At 34.7% G+C, this 27,908-nt stretch overlaps 1 protein-coding gene across 1 annotated transcript; it reads right to left on the reverse strand.

The window, feature by feature from the left end:
* Positions 1-2,467: 2,467 nt before the first annotated feature.
* Positions 2,468-15,656, reverse strand: LOC129264510 (calmodulin-like). The gene is made up of 7 exons (XM_054902392.2): positions 15,271-15,656; positions 10,284-10,314; positions 7,862-8,014; positions 7,150-7,276; positions 6,164-6,279; positions 5,128-5,220; positions 2,468-4,395 (listed from the first exon to the last, which is right to left on the reverse strand). Exons 1-7 carry the CDS (start codon positions 15,271-15,273, stop codon positions 4,301-4,303), a joined length of 618 nt encoding a protein of 205 aa, XP_054758367.2. The 5' UTR covers positions 15,274-15,656; the 3' UTR covers positions 2,468-4,300.
* Positions 15,657-27,908: the final 12,252 nt, after the last annotated feature.

A 27,908-nucleotide genomic window follows, 5' to 3' on the forward strand; every position in this document is an offset into this window, starting at 1 on the left:
TGCAAACAAGGCCCAATATAACTTACTCACAATTATTTCTTTTTTATTTTATTATATGAAATATGAAATATTCTCATTTTCTTCCCGTTACACTGTGAAAGAAGTTTTATTCCTCCCTGAACATGTCAAATTACCATTGTTTTAACACTTTATGGTTCAGTCAAGTTGGTCCTTATTGTAAAATCTGTAAAAATTGGAATATTCAATAATTCAAACAATAAAAAAAAGAAATAGTAAGTGAGGGACATCATCGACTCTCTCATTTGCATTTCACTGAGCTGTGCATATAACTGTTTTTTGAAAAATAAGCGAAATTTTAAATTGTCGTAACTTTCATATTTTACATCCGATTTTGATCAAATTTTCAGCGTTATGCTTGTTTGATTTTTCTCTTTTGATTAAAATCAACATTTTTCTGGGGTGGACTTTACCTTTTATTAAATAGAAAGCATTTGGTAGTTGTACACCTATTGGTTGAGTTGTGTCTTTCTTGAATTTGATGAAAAGACGTCTTTGATTTTTAGTTGAAAATCCGTTTTGGCAATATCGTTAATTCCAATGACTCTGTTTATCATTTTCACGCCGAGGATAAGATTAGACCTTCAAACGTGTTACGTTCATTCAAATGTTATACAATCTTCATTATTTTTGTCTCCAAGTTAGTATTGTGTCTTTCTTTTGGAAACACTACTTTTCGGGTTAGCTACACGCATTATGCTTCTCATCAAATGTTGTTTTGGTTTGTTTTTCTGGGGCTTATGGTAACAGAATATTGCTCAATATCGCTACCCCCATTTATTTTATCACTCTTTAAACACTAATTTGATATTCGATGAAAAAGTGGGATGGAAACAAGGAAACTACAATCACAGACTAATTTGGTACTGACAGATATTTTTTATGATTCATTTGTATTTTCAAAATATATTGGCCCACATCGATATAATAATTCATTTATATAGCAAGCTTGATATATACACTTTCAACAATAATTATACGGTATAAAAACTAAATGAATCTGTAAATCCTTCAATCGTAAATAATCAATGGATAATATAATGTTTACTTTTCATTGGAAATGAGCTCAAAATGTATATATAAATTTTGAGCTTAGACCTTCATATTCATCAAAATTAAAGTTTAATAATAAGGCCTCGTGTGTAGCTATCTCCTTTAAAAATGACTTAACTATCTCTGGAAGACATGAGAAGAGCTGCTCATTTCTTTGGAGAATGAAATGCGAAGTGTCCAGTGTATATCCCTGCTAGATGAACACAGTGTGTTTACAGTGTTCACAGTATGTTCATAGTATGTTCACAGTGTGTCCCACGGTGTGTTCATAGTGTGTTCACAGTGTGTTCACAGTATGTTCACAGTGTGTTCACAGTATGTTCACAGTATGTTCACAGTGTGTTCACAGTATGTTCACAGTGTGTTCACAGTGTGTTCACAGTATGTTCACAGTGTGTTCACAGTATGTTCACAGTATGTTCACAGTGTGTTCACAGTGTGTTCACAGTATGTTCACAGTGTGTTCACAGTGTGTTCACAGTGTGTTCACAGTATGCTCACAGTGTGTTCACAGTATGTTCACAATGTGTCCCACGGTGTGTTCATAGTGTGTTCACAGTATGTTCACAGTGTGTTCACAGTGTGTTCACAGTATGTTCACAGTGTGTTCACAGTATGTTCACAGTGTGTCCCACGGTGTGTTAATAGTGTGTTCACAGTATGATCACAGTGTGTTCACAGTAGCTCACAGTGTGTTCACAATGTATTTCGCATATTACACTACATTAAAATTTGATACACACACTCAAATGTTCAAATTTAAACAGTGTGATGATGATTTCACACGGTGGACACATCTACAGTGTGAGTACTCAATGTTTGCATATTATGTGACGGTGTGATTCACATTGTGATCCACACTGTGAACACACTGTGGGACACTATGTTCTTTCCTGCCGGAAAATTAGCATTTTGTGGATTACTTCCCAACTAAGTCTCATTAGACAAAAATACACAAGTAAACAAGTGGTGTAGCGGTTCTGATTCTCGCCTTGTAATCAGAGGGTCGTGTGTTCGAATCACACCATGGCCTAGCGTCCTTTGGCAAGGCGTCAATCCACAATTTGCCACTCTCCACCCAGGTGTTAAATGGGTAACCGGTACGATGCGAAAGCCTATGTAGTATGCCTAGCAATTTGAGTCTTGGAACTCTTATTAGAATGCTTCCCAGAGAGTGGAGAAGGTGCATACATTGTATGCGGGCATGCAAGGATCCGATGACCGGGGTAATAATATATATGTAAAGAGCTTAGAGACGTCGTTCCGATGTGTTAAGCGCTATATAAATGCGGAATATTATTATTATTATTATCATAATCATTATTATTATTATTATTGATATTATTATTATTATTATACTAGAATTTGTACATAGACGAAAATGCATAAAGGTAAATACTCATAATATATGCAATTTTTACTATTGCAAGTGATATGGAATGCAGTAAATTTGTTTTTAAAAAATATTTAAAAACGTATAGTACCAAAAAAAATCAAAACAAATTCATGTAAGCCTGTCAAGATATCTACAAATTATTACGGTACAATTAGGATACATTTACAACATTAAAAAATAGATCCATGATTTCACATTACTGTATACTATTGGGACATCAGGCACGGTTACGAAAGTTCTAAGGATTTGTAGTAATTTTGCAATTATGATAACTTCCATATTAACAGGGCTCAATTGCAAATCAAAACCAATGTCCTAGTGATCAATTACTGTAGTTCCAAAGCTACAAATAGTCGCAAGTCTTCACGAAAGAGGCCCCTATTCGAAATAGAGAACCCAATCTCTTCATATTATTTGCACATTTTAATTCCGGCCAAATGTTTAATCTATATCAGTGATTATGTCACACTCTACCAAAAATATATATATATTATTTCCATTTTAGGAAACATGTATAGACCTTAAGAGGCAGCCCGGTCCGATTTTCTGTTCCTTCTCAACCAGGCCAAGCCTTTAAACCAAAGTATATCTTTAATAAAGCCCTATAAGAACACAGTGTACAATATTATATATTTAGTTGGTTTCTCAATGTAGACACCTCCAAGGTATAGTGTATATCACAAAGCTTTCATCATAGCACGCTCAAATTTATAGTATGAACAAGGAAGGGGGGGGGTTAAAACTCCCACTTGCCTGGTATGAATGTGCTCTCTCAAATGTAATGACAATTTCATACCAGGTAATAATTATTCCACAGTGTGAAAAATCAAATTTCACAACGTGAACACCAAGTTGATCATATTCGAAAATATGACTATAGAAATCATAGTGCCAATAACGGAATGCCATGGTTCAGCCACACTGTGGTAAATAGTTCACAGTGTGTCCACAGTGAATCACACAGTATCTACAGGATATTTTCTCTGATTCTGTCAAAACGCCAAAATTTGAAAATGTGGTACATAATTGATTTAAACACAGTGTGGTTCACATTATGTTTTACAATGAAGTACAGTATGTCTGCAGTGTAGTCTCAGCAATTCATACTGTTTGAACTTCAGAATTTACCAGTGTGGTTTGCACTGTGTAATTCATGCGGAAAGGCCGATATGTATGTCTCTCTCTTTATTTTCAATTTCGAATCTTGCAGGTCTGCTTAATTTTGATGTTATCAGCCGAGATCAGCACATCTACATATATGTTTGTTTTACAAAATCTATATATATGTTTTACAAAATAATCTACATCCTTATACAGCCTTTAAACCAGTTAAAACTTTAGGCACGCCGACATTGTTATTGCATCCATATAAAAAGTGGATATATATATACATAAAAATAAAGTAGCTCTCTGCATACAGATTGAGTTGGGTTTTTTTTCAATTGGACAAACACCATTGTGGCATCCGACTTTCCCATCTAAAAAGAATCGTTTTGTAAGGCATCGGTGGTTTGTCATCGGTGGTTTTTCTCCCCTTTTTCTTTCAAAGGGACTTCCATCATTTAACAGGTCATTAGATCTGTAACTATATCATTAATAGTTTGTTGTTGGTGTTGTTGTTGCAGACGAGAGCCATATGAACAACAAGGGATTTAGAATCTGATTGGAACTTTGTCAAAGTTTCGTCACTTTCCTTTCGTGATGAAGTTTAGACTTCCCTTGTAGCCTCATCGCCTTATATGCTTAGAATGAAGACTCAAGCATGATCATCAAAATATTGAGGAAGTCAGAACCTGGACTAGATTCCGGGAAGATGAGCCTATCATTAAGTTGCTATTTACTTGTTCCAGCCTCATCCTTGGTTGATCCAGTATTTGCTTCATGTTCACTTGCCCTTTTCTCGACGATCTCCATCACAGCCGCTAAATCTGAAAGTAAGAGTTATACAATAAATATGCTCTCAACATAGAAGCCCGTCTTAAGTTTTTATAAATCCCCCCATCATAAGCGTTGAGCACTATTTTCCAGTTTATAATCACTCTATTATTTTTATGTGTTTCAACTAAAACTGGTATGGTGTCGATATGAAAGCAAGCTCTCCAAAACCTATCCTGTATTTTGGGGGGGGGAGGGGGGTCAAACTTCCTAGGGGCCCATCTACGGGGGCTGAACGCTGAAAGTGAGAGGGCGAAGCAACCGAGTTGATAATAAGGGGGAAAAAAATCATTTTTAATGGTAAAAGTGAAAAATATTCACAAACAACGAAAAAATAACAGTCTCTTCACTTTTATAAGATTGGAATGTGAGATAAATATTTCTTAAAAAACATTTTTTATTACCAAAGCTGTTTCATTTTCAAATTCCTACCAAAGCGTTCGCATTTCTTAACCCAAGTCTTAAAAAAATATGAGTCATAATCACCCATTAAATTTTGACATAGTAAGAAACAAGACTGCAGGCACACACCCTGAGTGAAACATTAATCAACAAGTCTTCACAAAAGACTAACACAATCATGTAAAGCTTGCTGTTTAGGGGCCATCAGTAGAAAACTCATCGTAGGCTGTGCATTGAGACCCCTTAACTCAAGTGAATGCTTTGCGCAGCAGACTGGTAAAAAACGGGATTAGATTCCCCGGATGGCGGATGTTGCTATTTACCTTTCCCAGCATCCCCCGCGGTTGATCCAGCCTCACTACTTGGTTTGTGTGCATTTGCCCTTTTCTTGTTGAATTCCATCACAGCAGCAAATTCTGAAATAGAGAATAATCGTTCAATGAGAAAACTCAATATTGTAGGCCCTTTTATGCCCGGCTTTTAAACTTCAATCACACCAACAAAATTGACTCCAAACGACCAATGATATGCCATTGGTAATAAGGACCGTTTAATCATTTATATTTGTTGATTTTGGTGTAAATTAGATCTTTAAATATTGTTAGACCCTTCTCCCAGATAATTATGTTTATATATATATATATATACATAATTCAAAAAGAAATAAAAACTCCGTAATGAAAGCTTTTTCACTTTTCATTACGAAGTTTTTTTTTTTTTTTGAATTGTTTATTGGACTAACTCCGAGCAGAACATTTCCACTTTGTTTATATATATATATGTATATACGATTATGTAAAAAAAAAGTAATTTGAACACTTATCTTACTGATTAACACACAGAAAAAAAAGTATACCCAAAGTTTTTCAGCGAATACCGAATAGATTTATACCGAAAGAAATAAAAATACGCAGATATTTTTTCACTTTGGTCAGAATCCAGACCAAAATACATTTTCCTGTAACATCGCAAAAAAAAAATTCATATTATGTCAGTGTGTATTTCGATGCGTGTGCGTACACTGTAAAATATTGTGTAAAATTTTAACCAGCACGGGGCTAATTATGAGTCCAACCAGTTTTGAGCAATATTTTACCCAATTGTCCAGTAAGGTTAAAAAATAAGCAGCAATTACTTTAGAATGGGCAAAATTTTCATCACGTTGGATAAATAAAAAAATGCCCAATGTTGGTTGGACACATAAGTACCCTCATGGAGCATTTTTACCCAATATTTTTTAGAGTGTACTATGTGCCTGCCGCGTTTTCTTCGAAAGACGTTTTACACCCCTTCTCGATAAGCAAGAGACCAAATTATTTTTTACATACGGTCGCATCATCAATGCCTATGATTAATTACCTTCAAATGCTATCGTACCGTCACCATTTAGATCAAAGTCGGCCAGCATCTCAGGGATTTCGTCTTGGATGACGTCATCCTGCAGAATTTCTAGAACCATCTTTAGTTCGTCTGTCCTGAAAGTGTGGAAGTGATTTTGTTAAACAATATTACAATATCCTTGAAGTATTATTGTTACAATATATGATTTTTGTTTTCTACATTACAATTGGTTTCTTTTACATGGTTTTATCACCTTACTACTCCTCAGACTGTTGGTTTTATAATATTTAATCAAAATTATACTTATCATAATTATAAGAAAATATTAATTGGTTCATGCTGTTAACAATCACATTACATTTCACCTGTAATATCAGTGACAGCCCCCTCCCCTCTCTCTCGCTCTCTCTCTCTCTCTCACACACACACACATGCGCACCCTTAAACACACACAAACACGCCCACAAATACTTCATATTGCTGAGAAAGGCTGCAGTCAGTACCCGAAAATTTCGAGGTAACTCTTGAAGATCAATTTTTTTCCCGGTGCGTTGAGAGCAAAAGCTTGAATCAATATTTATTTTCAACCAACACAGATGAACTTTCATGATACTCATCTGAAAACAAATGGTGGTGGTGATTTTTTTTCACTCGCCAGGTGCGGCATCAGGTTATGGGGAGGGAGCAACTAAACTTTTACTTTCTAAATTGAATTAAAGTTGTAATACATTATAGTTACAAGACATAAACTCACTTTTGTTCTTATAGTGTCTTCTCTCTTCCTTTTCTTTAACTTTTCTTCCTATTCATTTATACTTGAAAAATCAAAGCGCGACCGCCCCCTGTCGGTTATACGCCGTCCCTGTCACTCTTGTAAACTTATGTTCGATAATTTGTAAAAAATAAAATTGCTAATTTTATTTTGATTGTAATCCTTTATGTTTGGATTTGAAATCAATAAAAATAAACTTGTAACTTGTAAACATTATTGATGTAATACTTACCTCATGTTTCCTGTGCCCTCTTTATCAAAGACTTTGAATACATCGGCAAGGTCATTTCCCTCATCTTCGTGTCTTATCTTCGACATAATGAGGAGAAAATCTGTGAAGTCAATCCATCGGCCACGCTCTATAGTTAGACAAGAACAAAAGAGAAGATAAACTTGTAATTGATACCCACTATGCACTATGCAAACCTGCATGTTATGCACATGCATGTTAACTGCCATATTGTAATGATGGTGTGTTATATTTTAATGTTTTCTCTTTAATATGCCATCTTTTTGTTCTCACACAATGTATTTATACATGTTAGATATCTGTGTATTTTCATACCCCGAAAGGGGTCGACAGAAATCTGCAAATATAGTTCAAGTTCAAGTTAAAAAAGTTCACTATACAGTTAGGCAAGAAAATAAGGGATAATTTGATTCATGCTATATTTAGGCAAGAGAAAAGGGTAACTTGTAATTGCTGCGGTACGGTATTGATAGAGGGCTGACCATGCAAAAGACACAATTTTACGTTTTTTGAACATGTTTATTGCAAAAAAAGTGGTGGAGTTGCAGCACCCCCCCCCCCCTCCCCTGTCCCTGACTACTAATGGCAATTCGAAGTAAAAGTCGTCTTTTCATCCAATCAGATGTACGGATTTCAGTAGCTTATTACAATGATTCATTTCATGAAAGCTAGGCTCTCCTTATTTAGTTCTTACCGAAACCATTGGCGTCGTGTAGATCATTGATTATGTCATTCATCTTGGATTCGGAAGGATTTTCCCCAACTGAACGGAGTAAGAACCCAGTCTTCTTGAACGATACCAAACCATTCTCCTCCCTGTCCAGAAGCTGGAAAGCATTCTTGAAAGCTACAATATCAGAAAGGGTAAATTAATAAAGCATTTTGAAACAAATGCTCAGTAAAATTTTGCAAACACATCATCAACTTTTACAATCATATCCAGTGAAAAGTACTAAGTGACGTTCTCATCCAACATATATCTGAATACGAGGACAGAAATTGACATGTACACTTTAAAAAAACACTAGAGGTTTTTAGAGGGGGAGTTCACCATGAAGAAAAGCTTGTAGTAAAACAATAGTAGAAAAAATGATAAAAATATTGGTGAAGGTTTGAGGAAAATCCATTAAAGATTAAGGAAGTTATTAGAATCTAAATTTTGGATTTGTGACGTCATAAACGAGCAACTGCCCTATAATTATGTTACGTAATGTAAAATGCATAAATTTCAATATTTTAATGGTTCGTAATGAATTGTTTTTTGTTTGCTTTTTAGGAACGGGTGTGAAATAATTTGTTTATTGATATACTAAATGTACAATAAACATCATTTTCAATTTCATGAGAAAATAACATCTCATTGATTTTTTTTTACCATTCAACATAGGAAAGCTGCTCGCATATGACGTCACAAATCAAATAGTTTAATATCTAACAGCTTTTTTATTCTTTGATGGATTTTTATCAAATCTTCGGCACCATTTTTTTATTATTTTTACAATAAACTTTTTTTTTTAGTACGGGTGAATTTAAGGTGAAAATGTTGTGTGTCGTATGGGACTCAGAAATGTCCCGTACGACACGCAACATGTTTGGACAGCAGTTTAAAAAGTGTTGTGAAAATGGCTCTTTTTTCTAGCATAGAATCGCCCATCTACAAAATTCTGGATAGATAACATTCACTAGGCAATGCAGAAGCGTAAGCCGTTTCTGATTTTAAATTAAATGGCCCGTATTCTGAAGTCGGGTTTAATTTAAACTCTGGTTTAAAGTTGTAGTTTAACTATGGATAGCCAATAATGGCATAAATATCTAACCGTAGAATTTCAATGTATCAGCTCATTTTTCTCTCGAATCATTCTTCACTGTTTCGGAAGGATAAATAAGATAGCTTTCTTCACCATTTACGAGTTAGATATAGTAAATATAAGAAACATACTCTATGTAAGGAAAATTTTGACATTTTTTGGTTTTCCATAATTTTAGCACAGAGTTAGACCATGGTCTAAGTTAAACCTGACTTCAGAATACGGGCCAATGAGTTTAAGCTGTTAACAAAGTTTTGGAGCAATGTGTTCTGTATGTTTGTTTGATTAATTGTTATTCAAAAGAATTATTTACATTACGAAGCATGGTGTAAAAAGGGTGCGACTATTTTTATTTATTTAAGATCATGCATGAAAAACTTACAAAAGAGACATCAAAGAAAAACTACTAGCGGAAAAAAAACCAACAGATACATCTACAGCTGGATTACCCCGTCATTTAATGCTGCTTAACTTCGAATGCAATATATTTTAATAATACAGATGGAGAATAAAGGTGAAAGGTGTACAATAACAATATAAAAATGAAAAGAAACAAATCATGACATAAAAACACGAAAGAGATGCAGGAGCGGGGAAGAGAGAGGGCGAGAGGGAGAGGGTGGGGGGAGATGGTGAGCCGCATAGAGAATTTGGATACTGAGTACAGAAGAAAGAAAAGAAAAGAACGTTGAGGAAAATGACATGAACAATGGCAGTGTATGTATTACATGTCTTATTTCAATGTATCAATGTATGTTATAGACTGTAAAGTATAAAGTAAAATGATATTTGTAATTGTAGTTGAAAAATATGACATCATTAATACGTATGGCGCCATCGAGAAGGTTTTCAATTAAAGGCAGTATTATACGTGACCAATAACACGTGGGTGTAAACTTATTCAAAACCATAGAAAAGTGGTATTATATGTATAAAGAGATCAGAAATTGAACTCTTTGTCAAAAAAAATAATGGCCTGTATTCTGAAGTCCGGCTTATGGAAAGCCAAAGATATCAAAATACTATTAATATTGTATTTCTATTGTTTCCTCCATCATATTCACGAGCTTTAACGGTAAAGAAAACAGTTTTGGTCATTATTCTCAGACAAATATGAATGCTGATAAATTGGAGCTCTATCATGTGTACTGTGTCACAATTGGCCATCCATAGTTTAACCACAACTTCGGACAAGAGTTTTAAATAAATCCCGAGTTCAGAATCATTTATTTAAATGGGAGATCTTGCGACTGGGACTGAGTGCACTTCAAGTTGTAAAGATCGTTAAAAAATATATAATTTCCTTACCTTCAATTTCTTCTTCCGTGAAATTTTCAGCCTGTAAAATAATAACAATGTGTGATTACATAACAAATGAAATTTGTTTCGTTTGTTATATTTAACACCTTTTTAAAAGAAATATCTATTTCATGCAGTATCCTATATAACCGTGCATTTTTTAAAATCAAAATTACTTCTTCACTTGAAGCATATTCTGCAGTGTCACAAATACATATTATTGTGTAGTTGCAAATACATTTTTAAAGATGGTATTTATTCAGTACTTGACATTATTAGAGTAACTCATTAGCGCACCCTCTAGTGCTCTCTATCTCTCTCTGTCTCTGTATCTATCCATCCATCCATCTATCTCTCTCTCTGTCTATCTATTTATCTATCTATCCATCCATCTATTTATCTATCTATCTATCTCTCATTTATATATCTATCTATCTGCCTGTCTGTCAGTCCGTCCACCCGCCTATCTATCTATCTATCTTTTTTTCTTTCTGTCTATGTATCTGCATAACGACGGTCTGAGCTATTTTAGGGAAGTGGAGCCGCGATAACAATGATTTTTTATGACAGATTATGAAAAATCACATTCATTCATTCATTCTTCTTCTTTTAAACGCGCCGACACGTGATGATTATGTCAATGGACCGAAAAACACGTTTTACAGAAATTGTGAACTATGGGATGTAAAAATGATCCTTTGATGGTCATATTCTTAATATAAGGAAGTAAATTCGAGTCTTTGCACATGCATGCATGGGCTGTTGTACTGTCTATGTTTATACCAGGCGTATAAGAAGGGGAAGATGTATAAGAAGAAGGAGTATAGTAGGAGAAGAAGAAGAAGAAGAAAAGGAGGAGGAGAAGAAGAAGAATTAAGAAGAAGAAGAAGAGGAAGAGAAAAAAAGGAAGAGGAAGAAGATGGGGGAGATTAAGAAGAAGAAGGGGAGGGGAGAAAGACGAAGTAGTTTAGTAGAAGTAATTTTGTAAGCAATAGTACGTAGCATTAGTGGCTGGATCATTTACCTTCATCACCACCATCGTAATTGCATTCATTATCATTTCACTATATTGCAGGTGTATGCAGGTAATAGACTTCTCCTTTTCATCTTTGTGTGCAAGATGGTATTTGGATCGAACTTCCTAAAGACCAGCCAATGATTTAATATCTATTTTTCGGGTATGTTTCCCCGATTTTTCAACTATAGCGCCACATTTTTACACGCCACATTTTTCACAATCGTCATCCTAAAAAAAAATGGGGTTTAGGGTTTTCACGCTAAACAAAAAAATGATTTGAAGAGCACGATTTGATAACTATGAACGCACTAGAAAAGGTGCAAGGGTGCATGGCATTCTGAATTGATAAAACGAGGGTTGCGTGAAATAGGAAGCTAAGATAACAATTAACGAATATTCTTCAACAATAGAGCACCTTAACTCTTTCATGTACTACATAAATTATTCTTATAAGAGGTATAGGGAACGCTACAAGGTAAGGGACCGGGTGACCGCCCCTATATAATTTGTCAGGTACTGAAAAAAAGCAAAAATAGATATGCCTCGAAGTTCGTCATTTCCATGTGTTCTCTGATATACCTCGATCAGAAAATACCAGGTATTCTTCGTGTAACTCTATGCCCCCTGAGACACATGCGTCTGGTTTGAAGCCGGCTCGACATCGCTTTTGGGGCAGCCTTTATGCCTGCAATTGGAAGCCACCTGGGCCCCGTCTTACAAAGAGTTTCGATTGATCCGATCAATCACAACTATGGATGGTCAGCAACGGCAACATCTAAAATGCAAATTTGTTCAAAATATTTTCTAGATATGATGCATATTCATGCATTCCTCATTCTCTTGGAGATTCAGTTTGATTATCTTTGTTTACAAAGGACACTGTGCACATTTCCTGGAGAAAAAATTATGACATTGATGGATTTCCATAATGTACTTCAGGTTAATCGGATCAATCGTAACTCTTTGTAAGACGGGACCCTGGAGCAGGGGCGGCGGAGCGAAGTTGAAAGTGGGGGGCACAGGGAAAAAAGGGCACCTTTCCTATCAAAAATGGCACTATCTTCAAATAAAGAAAAAATGACTCATTTACAGTGGTGTAATGAGCCTAAAATTTTAAGGGGGCTAGATATGTCGTATCATGTAAAATCTATAAGCTGCGAGCGAGCAAAAATTCTGACATTTTTCAAACGAAAATCAAATTTTGTGATAGATTTTGACATAATGTGCAGAGAATATCATATTTTACCCTTCTATCTTTCCTTTCCTTTTCCCTTTTTTTCTTGGTCGTGAAAAAAGACATTGGGAAGGGGGAGCCCCCAAGCCTCCCCCAATCTGTACGCCACTTACATGACTCATGAATAAGGCACGTAGGATTATTCTTACAAGTTTTTTCCCTTCATAAGTAGTAACATCTAAAAATGAGAATATTGTTTTCTTGTTTCACATGAAACGGATCCTTTTCGCAGGTACGTGCACATGAAAGGGACACAGAACACTTTCGTGAGGGGAAATTTTCTTGGGTAAAAGGGGCACTGATACGAGAAAGCTAGGGCATCCAAAAGAAGGCAAATGGGCACTTGCTAACCGCATAGAAAGGGTATGAAAGGGGCACAGAACACGTTCGTGAGGGGCATTTTTCTTGGGTAAACAGGGGCACTGATTCGAGAAAGGGCACTTATAAGAAGGGAAGGGGCACTTGCTCACACATAAAACGGGTCGTTCTCAGGTGAAAGGGGCATAGAACACGGCCATGAGGGGGGATATATTTGTTAAAGATTGGCACTGATACGAGAAATAGCACTTGCCATAACACATAAAACGGGTCATTCTTAAATGAAAGGGGTACGGAACACGTTCGAGGAGGGGGGTGGGCATTTTGGGGTAAAAATTGGCACTTATACGAGAAAGGGCATTTGGTAACGCCTAAAACGGGCCCTCCTTAGGTAAAAGGGGCATAGTACACGTTCGTGAAGGGGGGGGCATTTTTCTGGCGTAAAAGGGGGCACTTTTCAATGTTTTAAAAAGTGGGGGTGGGGGATCGCCGCCCCTGCCATGGAGATTATTATTATGTCCCTGTTAAACATGGTCGAGGCCTGCAATGTGTGTCTACACCTAAGGTCTGCCCCTAAGCCGGCTTCACGTCACACGAGTCACTTTACAAGTTTCGTTAGCCTTAACTATTGCTCCTTAATTCTAGTTCGGTGGTCAAGCAGGGGTGACACGACATTTGCTCCTGCGGAAATTGCTCCGGGCTTAGTTTCGTCTAAGACGTAGGGTAAGGGTTAGGGTTGCAATAGGGTTTTATGTTAGGTTTAGGGTATAGGGCAAAGTTTAAAACCCATGGTTGTAGTTGGTCATTTTATTAGCGTGTGGAATTCGGAGCGGAGCAAATGTCGCCGGAGTAAATGTCATGGAATCAGAGGTGAAAAGGGGTTATTGCTACAATTAATGATATTCTATAAAGAAAAAAAAAACATCTTTGAATAGCGTATTGTAACACATTGTGAAAGAGTGCACTGTCCCACATCATTTTCATTTCGTTATATATCTTCACGCTTGGTTGACCAGGTGGGTGTTTCATAAAGCTGTTCGTAAGTTAAGAGCGATTTTAAGAATGACTGGTGATCCTTTCTAATGGCAAATGGTATATTCATTAGCGATGGTTTTGCGCGTAAGAAAGGATCACCAGTCGTTCTTAAAGTCGCTCTTAACTTACGAACAGCTTTGTGAAACGGCTCCCAGGAGACACTGTAACAGCATCGGGATTTCTAAGTGGAGGGCAAAAAAAATTTGTTGGTGTAAGGGCGAACATGAAAAAATTATACCCATTATTTAGTTATTATTTTACAATTTGTTATGTCATTTTTGTTTAAATTTCTGGGGAGGGAAAGGGGTGGGCAAAATCCCCCATGCCCCCCTCCCCTCTTGATTCCACCACTGATTATTAATTGCAAGCCCGATGTTTACAGGCAGCTATTATTTGAGCCTCGGCAGCCATCGGTCATTTGCACTTCTTTCATTTAGATTATTGAGTTTATTACAACGATATTTATTTGTAATTATTTGAATACTTATTATATTACGGACTTTGATGTAAAATTCCAATTATCTAACTAAATATCACAATGGGAAGTCAATTCTAACATAATACCCCATTAAAAATTTGTTTTTTTAACATCATTATGGATTTGTTTGAACTAAACAACGTGGTCAACTATATCGATTCCGATTTGATATTAAATTGGGACTGATTTTACAGAAAGGTTTCGAATGGGACATCACAAAATTTACATACCGTCTTCAGGAATGTTCAGAATGTTTTTGCAGGAAGGGCCTGATTATGCAATAACTTCACAGTAAGTTGGTAATTTTGACGGTTTAGAATATATTTTGTTATGTACTGAAAAAAATGAGGCTTAAGCCCCCAGACACCTTCCCATCTAGCGCACCCTCTTCTGGTGGTTTCACCATACCTGGTCTTAATATCTGACAGAGAAGCTGGGAATATACTGTTTGTACCCAAAGAATGACAGCATCAATTTACAGACAAGTCGATTTTTGCACTCTTGTAAGAATCAAGTCCACACAAACAAAACAATAATTTCAATATATATATAAATAAAAGGAATGACAAGAAATGCACTTAAAATTCTGTCGAAATCGCCAAAACCCTTTTACTTTACATCAGATTTTGATGACATTTCTAGCGTTATTATATGCTCGTTGGAATTTTCTCAATTTATAAAAAAAAGCTAATCGATGACAATGATATTTCAAGCAGCACCTTATTACGTTCAATACTACTTTCTTTTTATTAAAAATTAACAGAAAGGGAAATGTAGTTCCAGATATCATTAGACAAACAAATCTTTGACGCATTTCATTTCTCGTTCTTTTGGTAACTCGCATTTATGAAATGAAGAATACATTAAACAAAGCTTATGAAATGCCATACTCATAAAATACTAACATACATACCATTTTCTGATAAGTTTCAGTGGCACAGTTGCAATCCTCAAATAATACAGTCGAATACTTTGACCTATACTTCAAACCAATCGGTAATCTTTGCTCTGCAAATAACTAACTTCAGATTTTTTTTATACTCGTGTGCAGCGTTCGATGGAGGACTTTGGGCAACATCTGTCCAGAATTATAATTAGAGAAGTCTATGAAAACTGTAGCTATTGCTCATCATCACGGCTAATATAACATCGACAAACCCTTCTTTATATCATCATTTGATAATTGATCCGAGCATATATACCAGTAACTTTTTTACGATCAACCTCTGATCAATTTGCTGGTCCCATGTTGAGTGCCTAAATAACCCGAGTGCAGCGCAAATAGACCTCAACTATGACGAGAGAGAACTCTCGACAAAAGCTCTTATTTGTATATTCTCTTGATGCAACTGTTGTGCGACACACAATCGTCCAATTCAACAAAAAGAACATTGGCAAGGATCAGCCTAAGCTAGCAGCTGCAATATGAACTGAAAACTGACAAGATTCGTTAAACCCTATATATGTTTCATTCGAATTGCATTAATGCTCATTTTCATGAATGCATGGATTATACCATGGCGACAAAGGTGCCGCGAAGCGTCCAAGATCCCTTTTCGTCCAGGGCTCTGTTTGCCCCGAGGACCACTGCCAGTATATAAGTTTGACATCATGAGTGTACACAACAGCACTGCACGGCGGGGTGATGTGTATACAGTGAAAAGGGGATCAAAATTGCTAAAGCCAGGAAAATGGTATACTTTACAACCATGTAAACTGCATGAAAAGGGTTTATATTTCACCCAATCACAAAAAGAGAATATATGAGACATTATTTAGGATGGATAAATATATCATTCTTCAGGGTACAGCTGGGCTGACTCTGAGATGGGATATTTAGAAGGCCTACTATAAATTTCAGGATCCACCTTCTAACGACAGTGCCACCAGAACCTTTGTAAAGAGGTAACTCCCATTGTGAATTTTGTCATTCAACATCTGGTTTTCTTAAAATTCCCAGAATTTCAAAAACTTTTGGGAAAAGGTATGTTGATAATTATGGAGTCTCTGAGCAGTTGCAAGACACTAAAATATATTAAATCACAGTTTAAAAGAAATATCCATCTTGCAGTGCATGGGAAATAAGCATATTTCCTCTGCTGAAATAATATTTGACCTGCCAATCCAATACCAACACTAAGTCGCCCGTAAAGAATTTCGAGATTTTTATTGATTGAACTTGAAAAGCACATTCTAAGCTTTAAAATGATTGATAACATGTCAAAATTGATCAACAATAACTAACACAAATACTTGGTTGGATGTAGGAGAATGTCACTGAGAGCTCTACTAATAATGTGTATGGGATCTAAATATGCAAGGTTTGAAGGTCGACATTTACTCGAGCATGAATTTTTAGGCCCTACGTGTAATTTAATGAAACTTCTAAGCAGTCTGGGAAAGTGGTGTCAAAGAAACTCTTGTATCCTATCTTAAACTTTACAGCTTCAAATTTTGACAGTATGAAGGGAAACAATTACTCTTTCAGAGAAGTTTATTTCTGTATTTTTACGTTTTGAAAACCAAATGATTGTTTTAACTAATAACGGAAATTTTCCTGCCGAATCATTGTTGGTTTTGGAGTGGATGGTCACAATTATGGATTGGGATATCAAAACATTTTTTTAGATGGAGTAACTTCGGAACTTTTGATCGCTTCCATGTTTTTATTGTCTATTGGATATATTCAACTACGCCAAAATTTATGTATATATTTCTTTGAAAACTTTTAGCTCCTTTTAAGTTTTATGCGAAAAAATATCAAAAGCGTAAGTTGTATGAAATCATACCATGCACTCACTCAACCTATAATATAAATGCTTGTTTGCTAATATCTAAATCTGACGAGCTCGAAAAATAACTTAAAATTTGACGTTTTCCCCCACATGTTTACATTTTTTATTCTGGGTTGCACTGGTTTCTTCGGAGTATAAAAAATAGTATAGATTGTTAAATCCTTTTATTAGAATCCTTCATTGTTCATTGAAAAAGCATGAACTTCCAAAGCAGCCTTCCCAAACTCGTAAAGGGTCAAAACATTTCTTTTCAATGACCTTTACCTCGAATCTAAAGATTGTCATATAAAAGAGCGTGGAATTGTGACAATGGGTCGAAGAATTCTTTTTGACAAGTCCTTTTCACTGTTCACAACGTAAATAACCATACATGACTGATAAAACCTGTATCCCCCAGGGGGGTGGGGGGCTTGGAATGATTTTTAAAGAGGGGCGCTGTTTGACAAGCAAATAAAGGATGTTGATGCAAAATGAAGCTGATTTTTTTCAAGAAAGGGTTGAAAAACAAAATAAAAAAGGTTTTCACTTTCAAATGAAGATGATTTTGTGATTATGGTAAAAAAATGACAAGGAAAAAGAAGGGGGTCGATCCTAAATAAAAGTGATATTGCGTCAAATTTCTACATTATATCATACCAACTTAATTTCCGGGGTGCTACCCACCCCCAGAGAAACATTCCCACGGGCACCCCGCAGCACCGCAGAGACTTGGGGATGACCGCCCTCTTTGATTTACCCAAAAAGTGAAAATGTGCATGGAGAGAAAAGGGGAATGGGAAGAAAGAACAAAAAAAGAGTATAAAAATAGAGGTCCGGGTGTGTAACCCAATAGATACCCATGTTGTTGGGAAGCGGGGTTGCTATAGGGGTGCAGAAGCACCCCCAAAATTTTCCTGGGGTGCTGCGTGTATTCTCCATCGGCAAAACACCTCCTGGAATTCTGGTAGGTATGACAAAATGGATAAAATGTATCGAAACTGACCTACATTTTGTATTGAACCTCCCCCCCTTTTTTTTTTGCTTGTCAAATTTCTCCAGACCAAACGACCTTTGTTTTGTCGTGAAACCCTTTTTTTGTCAAATTTCTCGAGACCAAAAAAACCTTTATTTTGTAATGACCCTGTTACACCCACAAATGTAATAATCGCCCACAAATGTAATAACGCCCACAAATGTAATAACACTTTACCCACAAATGTAATAACACTTTACCCACAAATGTAATAATTTCACCCACAAATGTAATAATGCACTTTACCCACAAATGTAATAATGCACTTTACCCACAAATGTAATAATTTTTGATCGCCCACAAATGTAATAATGACTTTACCCACAAATGTAATAAATTTGAAGGGATTTTTGGCGAATCCGTTCTAAACTAAAATCCTATAGTAATACGTTCATATAGCACAAACGTGCAAAGTCTTTTTTCCAGACCCGGTTAATTCAAAAATTAAAATATAAGTCCAAAGTCTTTTTTCCAGACCTGGTTATTTCAAAAATTATAATTTAAGTCCAAACTAAGATACGATAATGATATTCCAGTGGAATAAAAATGAGAATCGAGCTTAGTCTTTTCTCAAAACCCAGTTAATTAAAACTGGTGGAATGAATGTCTTTGTTGTTGTTTTAACTTATACGGCGCGTATTGTGAATATATGCGCTAAGAGTAAATTGAGAATCATGCATAGTCTTTTCTCCAGACCCGGTAACTAAAAACTAAAACCTTATAGTAATGCGTTCATATAGCACAAAAGTGCAAAGTCTTTTTCCAGACCCGGTTAATTCAAAATTATAATATAAGTCCAAACTCTTTTTTCCAGACCCAGTTGTTTCAAATATTATAATATAAGTCCAAAGTCTTTTTTCCAGACCATGTTATTTCAAAAATTGTATTATAAGTCCAAACTAAGATACGATAATGATATTCCAATGGAATAAAAATAAGAATCAAGTTTAGTCTTTTCTCCAGACCCAGTTAATTAAAACTGGTGGAATAAATGTCTTTGTTGTTGTTTTAACTTATACGGCGCGTATTGTGAATATATGCGCTAAGAGTAAATTGAGAATCAAGCGTAGTCTTTTCTCCAGACCCGGTTACTTAAAACTAAAAATTAAAACCCTTTACCCACAAATGTAATAATTTCACCCACAATTAATGTGACAATGCACTTTACCCACAAATATAATAATTTTTGATTGCCCACAAATGTAATAATGACATTACCCACAAATGTTATAAATTTAAAGGAATCTGTTCTAAACTAAAACCCTATAGTAATGCATTCATATAGCGCAAAGTCACAGTCTTTTTTCTCCAGACCCGGTTTTATAAAACATTTAAACAATCTTCCAAATTAAAATCCCAAAATTAATTCTTTTTAATGTTGAATAACATAGAAGTTTAGGGTAGTCTTTCCTCCAGATCCAAATATTTCAAATAGCAAATAAAAAATAATAATAAAAAAAAACAAAGACCCCACGATCTTATTAATGTTGAACAAAATGTAAATTTAGTCTTTCCTCCAGACCCATTTATAAAAAAATCATTCAAAAACAAAACAACAACAACCAAAAACAGACCCCGCAATCTTTTCAACATTGAATAGCATCGAAATATGGTGTAGTCTTTGTTTCAGCCCCGGTTATTTCAAATAGGAAATTATAAAGAACAATATTAACAAAGACCCACAATCCAATTGATGTTGAATAACGTTGTTGTTTTAGCTTATACGGCGCGTATCATTCAGTAGTGAATATTTGCGCCAGACTTGAAAATATAGCGTAGTCTTTCTTCAAGACCCAGTTATTTTAAAATAACAAATCATAAAAAGGATATATAATAATAATAAAACAAAGCCCCCACAATCTTACTGATGTTGAAAAATATGGAAATATAGCGTAGTCTTTCCTCCAGACCCAGTTATAAAGATCATTAAAAAACAACAACAAAACAAAGACCCTGCAATCTTATCAACATTGGATAGCATGGAAATATGGTGTAGTCTTTGCTTCAGACCCAGTTATTTGAAAATAGGAAATTATAAGGAACAATAAAAACAAACAAACAATATTAACAAAGACCCCACAATATCATTGATATAGAATAACATTGTTGTTGTTGTTATCTTGGGCTTTAAGGCACGTATCATTCAGATATGAATATTTACGCCTATGATTAATTTGTCGTTTTTGTGGTATGCGTTATCACAGGGTTTTTATAGTTTGGAAAATGCTGGGGTCTAAGATTAATGTTTCGCTTAATTTGTATTTTAAGAGAACTGGGTGTGGGGTAAAGACAACGCTCTAAAACCAACCATTTTAACTGGGTTTAATTTTGAAGATTGGTTTTCGCTTTGATTTTTTAAAAATATTTGTTTATCTTTTAAATAACCGGGTCTAGACGAAGGACTAAGCATAATACTCGTGTTATTCCACAGTAATAAGAATATGACAAAGCCTTATGTTTTTAAGATTGTTCAAATTATTTTTTGAATGACTGGGTCTGGAATAAAGACCACGCTCTAAACATGTGCTTTTCTACATGGTCTTAATTTGGAGGATTGTTGGTTCTTAGATTCGTTGTTGGGGGTTGGGTTTTATTGTTTTTTTATTCTTGAAATAACTGTGTCTGGAGGAAAGTCTACAATCGATCTTCATGTTATTCCACAATAATTAGATTATTGGGTATTCGTTTTAGAATATTTGTAAAAACTATTTTTTTTTTCCAAATAATAACCAAGTCTGGAGAAAGGATGTTTGCTTTACCCATGCATTATTTCAATGGTTTGTAGGGGTCTTAGTATTATTTTTAAAAAAAATTGCGTCTGGGGTATAGACATATTCTTTTTACTGGGTGTAACATTCGAAGATTAGTCTTAGATTTGAAGTTTCTTAAATCCATTTTTTAAATAACCGGGTCTGGGGGAAAGAGTACGATTTAAAGCTCATGTTATTCCACAAGAATACGAATAAGATAGGGTCTTACGTTAGAAGATTTTTTTTGGTATTTTTTTTAATGATTAGGTCTTGAATAAAGACAACGCTCTGAACCTCTTTTTAAAACAGGTTCTTAGGTGGAAGAATTGTTTGGTCTTAGATTTTGAATTAATTTATTATTACTATTAGCGTTATTTTGAGAAAAAAAATAACTGGGTCTGGCTAAAAGGCTACGCTATATGTCCATTTTAGCCATCATTTTTATGAGATTATTGGGTCTTTATACTGTTTTTGTTGTTGTATTGATATTTATAATTTTGGAATAACAGGGTTTAGAGAAAAGACTAAGCTCGATTTTCATTTTTATTCCACTGGAATATCATTATGGTATTTTAGTTTGGACTTATATTATAATTTTTGAAACAACCGGGTCTGGAAAAAAGACTTTGGAACTATATTATAATTTTTGAGACAACCAGGTCTGGAAAAAAGACTTTGAACTTATATTATAATCTTTGAATTAACCAGGTCTGGAAAAAAGACTTTGCACTTTTATGCTATATGAACGCATTACTATAGGGTTTTAGTTTTTAGTTTTAAGTAACCGGGTCTGGAGAAAAGACTACGCTTAGTTCTCAATTTACTCTTAGTGCATATATTCACAATATGCGCCGTATAAGTTAAAACAACAACAAAGACATTTATTCCAACAGTTTTAATTAACTGGGTCTGGAGGAAAGACTAAGCTCGATTCTCATTTTCATTCCACTGGAATTTCATTATCGTATCTTAGTTTGGACTTATACTATAATTTTTTTAATAACTGGGTCTGGAAAAAAGACTTTGGACTTGAATTATAATTTTTGAAACAACCGGGTCTGGAAAAAAGACTTTTGACTGATATAATAATTTTTGAATTAACCGGGTCTGGAAAAAGACTTTGGACTTATGTTATAATTTAAAAAAAAAACCGGGTCTGGAAAAAAGACTTTGGACTTATATTATAATTTTTTAATTAACCGGGTCTGGAAAAAGACTTTGGACTTATATCATAATTTTTGAAAAAACCGGGTCTGGAAAAAAGACTTTGGACTTATATTATAAATTTTGAATTAACCGGGTCTGGAAAAAAAAGACTTTGCACTTTTGTGCTATATGAACGCATTACTATACGATTTTGGTCTAGAACGGATTCGCCAAAATCCCTTCAAATTTATTACATTTGTGGGTAAAGTCATTATTACATTTGTGGGCGATCAAAAATTATTACATTTGTGGGTAAAGTGCATTATTACATTTGTGGGTGAAATTATTACATTTGTGGGTAAAGTGTTATTACATTTGTGGGCGTTATTACATTTGTGGGTAAAGTGTTATTACATTTGTGGGCGTTATTACATTTGTGGGTGCAACAGACCCCCCCCTTTTTTTTTCTTTGCTTGTCAAATTAATTTACATCAGCACCTGTAAAAAAAATCGGTAGTACCCCATTTGAGGGATAGGTGATGTAACCTTTTTGCTGCCCCCTGTCAAATATTCCCCAACAAACACAAATCCAAAAATCTATATGTTTGACATAAATTCGATCTTTGTGATGCGTGCATTGTGTATAGTACGAAGGCATTTTTCATTCAGAATATTTAAATAAATTCTAAAAGGAGTCAAAAGGCCCAGGACTCATTCTGAAGACGTTTTAAGATCGAACAGTATCGCTATGTCTAAAAGTAGTCCTCATCACGGGGTCCTTATATACGAATAAAATGTGATATAGATTGTAATCTAGCAGAAGTCTAGAATTTATTCCTGCCGGTACCAATTTACACCTCCATTGGTAGAAATTCGGTAAAAAATATCAATATCTTGCTCGTGAGTCTCGAATCCTAAACCTGGTGATTCCAAATCGAGGGACACATCCCAATCATGGCGTGTTTCCTCAAGAAAGAAATTAAGCTAAATTGTGCTGCACTCGACCCAGGATAGGTGAATGGATTAATTAGGATTGATGCTTTAAATGCACTGAGCGCTGTTGATAAAGTGAAATTGAAAATTGAAAATGGAATTTTTCAATTTGAAATTGAAAAATTTAAAGCAGTGGTAGATCGAATTATAGACGGATTAGTAATAGTTGCGCTTTTAATCATCTGGCAAAAGCGCTATCTAAATACAGATACAATCATTATTATTATTCACTTCATGTATACCTCCGCACAATAATAAGGTGTAAATAACAAGGGAAACGTCACCAAGACAGGACAATACTTTTTTTTAAAAATCGGATAAATAAGCAATTTACCAGATAGTCAATTTCTTACTCAGATGAGCCCATTTTTAATGTTCATAGCACGCACTTAAAGTGGATATTGAAATGAATGGAAATCGATTTGAAGAAATCAGGAGTGTTGTCAGAGGATTGTGATCAAGGTTAGTGGCAGATTGATTCCCATGTATAGAAGATGATTCCACTCTCATCATGCATGTAGTGGAAAGAAATCAATGACATCACAAATCCAGTCACGTTTATGTTTGCTTCGGGTCAGTGAATAACAACGTTTTAAAGATAAAAGGCCCAAAATTTGTTTCACTGTTGCTGATATATGAAAGAATTTGATCAGCCAGCAAATCCTATACAAAATGATTATTTCTTGCTCATTTGTCACTTGCCGCTTGAATGAGGGGGGCCACTGAGCCTGACACCCCCCCCCCCCCCTTCTGGCGCATATGACGATTGGCGGCGATCCTGGGTGAGGGGGAACTTGTTCCCCTTCGATTTCTATTACTTCTACTACTACTTCTACTACTACTACTTCTACTACTACTACTTCTACTACTACTACTACTAATGCCACTACTACTAATGCCACTACTACTACTACTACTACTACTACTACTGTTGCTGCTGCTGCTAACTACTATAGTCTAGGGTAGGCCCCGTAAAAGGTGGACAAAACCTTACTTTTTATATATACAATGTTTTTTATGGTTTCTTGTCAATTCGAGGGTGCTGATTCCGAATCTGAATGATGCCACTTGTGTAACCTTGTGCATTTTCCGCAAATTGACCAAATCTAAAGTGGCCGCCAAAATATGCAAATTACCCATAGAAATCATAAAATATTGCTAACACATTGATAATTAAATGATTGTATTTGTGTTGCAGGAGTGAAATACTCTCTGAAAACATGATTTTGACAAAATATTTGTTTTCTTAATATTCGAACTGGCCGCCATAAACCATGTATTATGCAGTAAAATATAAATATGGGGAAAATAATCTTTAAAAAAAAGAAAAAAAAGGGCAATTAAGTGAATGTGATCGTAATTTATGAGTAGATTACTGTCTGAAAACATGATTACTAACAAAGTATGTATTTCTTATTACACTGTATTTTGATATTCAAGGTGGCTGCCGGGTGGCTGCCATAATCCCCTGATACAAATGTACAATTTAAAAGACTTATATTTTTGACATTTTGGATTTGCTTGACTATGAAAATGAAATGCCTATTATTGTCCGACAATATGATTTCTAATGAGATATATCATTTCTTTTGCCATGTAAGTAATTAATGCTGTATTATGAAATTCAAAATGGCCGCCATAGGCCCTATCTGTATTATATACAATGCAAATGGGAAACTAATTTTTACCAGAGGAAGAACCATCAAATACTTGTAATTGTGATCTACGAGTAAAATATTGTCTGAAAACATGCTTTCTAGCAAACAACTATTATTTCTTTTGTCATGAGATAACTGCTGTATTTTGAAATTCAAAATGGCCGCCTTAGGCACTAACAGTATAATGTACAATGAAAGTGGGGACAGAAAAGTTTGACAGAATTTGGATTTGTTTGACTACGAAATGCTTATATTGTGTTGAATGAGTGAAATATTGTCTGAATTTTTAAAAAATGAAATATGGCATTTATTTGCCATGTAGGTGATAGCCTTTTGTCGAGGCCCTGGCGGCTGCTTCCCGAGCGAAGCGAGGGATTTCCTAATTCGCGAAGCGAATTGGGCCTCTCTCCCTTGCTTAGCCATGTTCGCTCGGAAAGCAGCCGACAGGGCCTTGACAAGAGGCTATGTAGGTGACAGATACTGTATTTTGGAATTCAAAATGGCCGCCACGAGCCCTAACTGAATTATGTAACATGCGAATAGATAATTTTCACAAGAGTGAGAACCATTAAATGCACATGACAGTGATTTATTAGTAAATATTGTCTGAAAACATGATTTCTAACTAAATATGTGAACAATTGGTCATGTAGGTAATAAATGCTGTACTTTGAAATTCAAATTGGCCGCCAGACCCTAAAGCCATTATCGTATTTTGTACAATTTGAATGGGGACCAAAAAAATCACAAAAGGGCATATGGCGGCCATTTTTTTATTTTAAAATGCAGCATTTCTCCCCTAATTGACATAAAATATGTATTTCGTTAGAAATATTCTTTCAGACATTATTTCACTCATACCACATAATTTATATAAAGCAAAGCCAAATATTTGTCCCCATTCACATTGTACATTATACTGTTAGGGCTTTGGCGGCCATTTTGAATATCAAAATACAACATTTATCACATAAATGACATTAGAAAATAATGTATTTCGTTCACAATTATGTTTTTTGTCAGAATTCCACTCGTTTATTGCTTCATCTTGTGATATTTTTTATCCCCATCCCCATTGTACATTGTACTGTTAGGGCCAACAGCGGCTAATTTGAAGATCAAAATAGAGCATTTATCACATAAATGACATAAGATATTTCGCTAGTTATTATGTTTTCAGACATTACTTCGTTCATAGATTAAAATTACTTGCAGGTTGAATAAATAATACTGTTAGAAAAGATAAGACTTCAGTTTAGATTTGAAGGTCTCCAGTGATGGTATAATTGTTAAATTCAACGGCAAAATTTTCCAGTGAGAAAGTGCTGAGGCAGAGAAAGCTTGTATACAAGAGAAAAATTTGGGATACAAGAGAAAAAATACAAAAGAAAAATTGGGGATATGACGTCATAAGTTTGCTCGTTAAATTCATGGTAAACTTTATTTCCAAATCTATTCAAAGCATTCGATGATAACAATCACGAATAAACTATTTTTGTACAATAATATATTAACCTATAATAATATAATAATATATTAACCTATAGGTTAATTAAAAAACAAAAATACAATTTAACACAAGAAAATGCAGCGCATTTCACTTGGAAAATGGTGTATGGGAAAAGGCAAGGTATATGTCCTGTCTAAAATACACCAAAGAGATGAATAATCAAAGAAATTGAAGCAACCAGTAATATAAAAAACAAGACATCAAATGCCCCAAAATAAACATTGATATACAAACAAGACGGAAAAGAGGAAAATCAAAGAATTATTACATTGAAAGGTTAATGTAGGCCTATTTAATTATGTTTATGAATTTCATAAAATATATATAGCGCCAATATGACGCAGACTTTGTTTACTTCTATTATTACATTTCCACCTATGGAATTTATGACGAGATCTGGTATTGTAGTATGGATTTCAGAATTGAAGAAAACATGTTCATAATATATAGAGACAGCTTTTGTCAATTGAATCGTTGCATAAAAGAAAAAAATTTGTAATTCATTAATATCTTATAATTGTATGATGGTTCTTATACGTTTGAATAAAGGGTGTGTGTTTGTGCTAAATAGTTTGATTTTGTACTGATTCTAATGGCTCTTTTCTGTAATTTTAAAAGCCCCTTGGCCCTTTTATTATCATTATTTCCCCAAATTGAGTTACATCAGTTGGGGAATATGCATTATACAATTGATATTAAATATTAAAAGTTATTTTCATACTTAAAGCGTTTCATATTAACAATATATTTTGAAAATTTTCTCGATATGTTATATGTTAATTTCTATTAAAAAATCAATCAAGAGTTACTCCAAAAAATGTCAACGTATATCATTTTTATATTGATTTTCAACACACACATGTAATTATTCTGAAGAGTTTTCTTTTTTTTTTAAATGCAGTTTGTCTTATTTACATTTACAGACAATTTATTGCACCTTAACCATATTGCATCTTTTGAAAGAATAAATCAGCATTTGCACATTCATTAAAGTTTTTATTGGAGGCAAGAAGAGTATATGTCATCAGCATACAAAATAAAATAAAAATAATGGTAAGAATTGAAAATATCAAATAAAAAACGAAAAGGATCCCTGGGCCACGCCAGTATCGATTGATTTTAAAATCAGTTAAAATGAATTAAAAATAGTGAATTGCTTTTGTACGACAAAGTTTAAATCGTTAAAAAAAACCACCTCTGACAACACTAGTAGGCCTAAAAGTGTAGTTTCTTTAAATATTGATACAAAAGTGTGTCTTTGAATATTCATGAAGACATGCATAGAACTGTTTCCTGAAAAATGTAACTTTGTTATTCCTTGTCTGATTCTGATAATGTTCAGTGTTTTGTTTGTCTGATTTTCTTCATCTGTCAAAAACACAATTCTCAGCCGGGAGTACCTAAACTGGGCTTCCTCCGCTCCAGTAGACCTATACAGGACGGATGCGGTGCCCTTAAAGTTGTATGCCGGGGTTCTATGTTTATCATCAATAAAGCTAATTGAATCAGAATGATTTCCATTATCTTTTTAGCGTACTCGATCTCTCAACATTTTCAGATTTTGATTCTGTAAAATTTCTATCTGTAGAGAGTTGGCTGTGGAGTTCTTGAAATGACAGTTCATTATGAGTTCAAGCCAGCCTTCCAGGAAAACGATGACTAAATCGTGGGTGGCGCTATTCTCTTT

The sequence above is a fragment of the Lytechinus pictus genome, chromosome 7, assembly GCF_037042905.1.
Source record: "Lytechinus pictus isolate F3 Inbred chromosome 7, Lp3.0, whole genome shotgun sequence".
Taxonomy (NCBI): Eukaryota; Metazoa; Echinodermata; class Echinoidea; order Temnopleuroida; family Toxopneustidae; genus Lytechinus; species Lytechinus pictus.

Coding starts and splice junctions, on each gene's coding strand:
- LOC129264510 (XM_054902392.2), bottom strand. Junction 8,015..10,283: donor CACGGAAGAAGAAATTGAAG/GTAAGGAAATTA, acceptor CTGATATTGTAG/CTTTCAAGAATGCTTTCCAG. Junction 6,280..7,149: donor GAGGGCACAGGAAACATGAG/GTAAGTATTACA, acceptor CCACACTTTCAG/GACAGACGAACTAAAGATGG.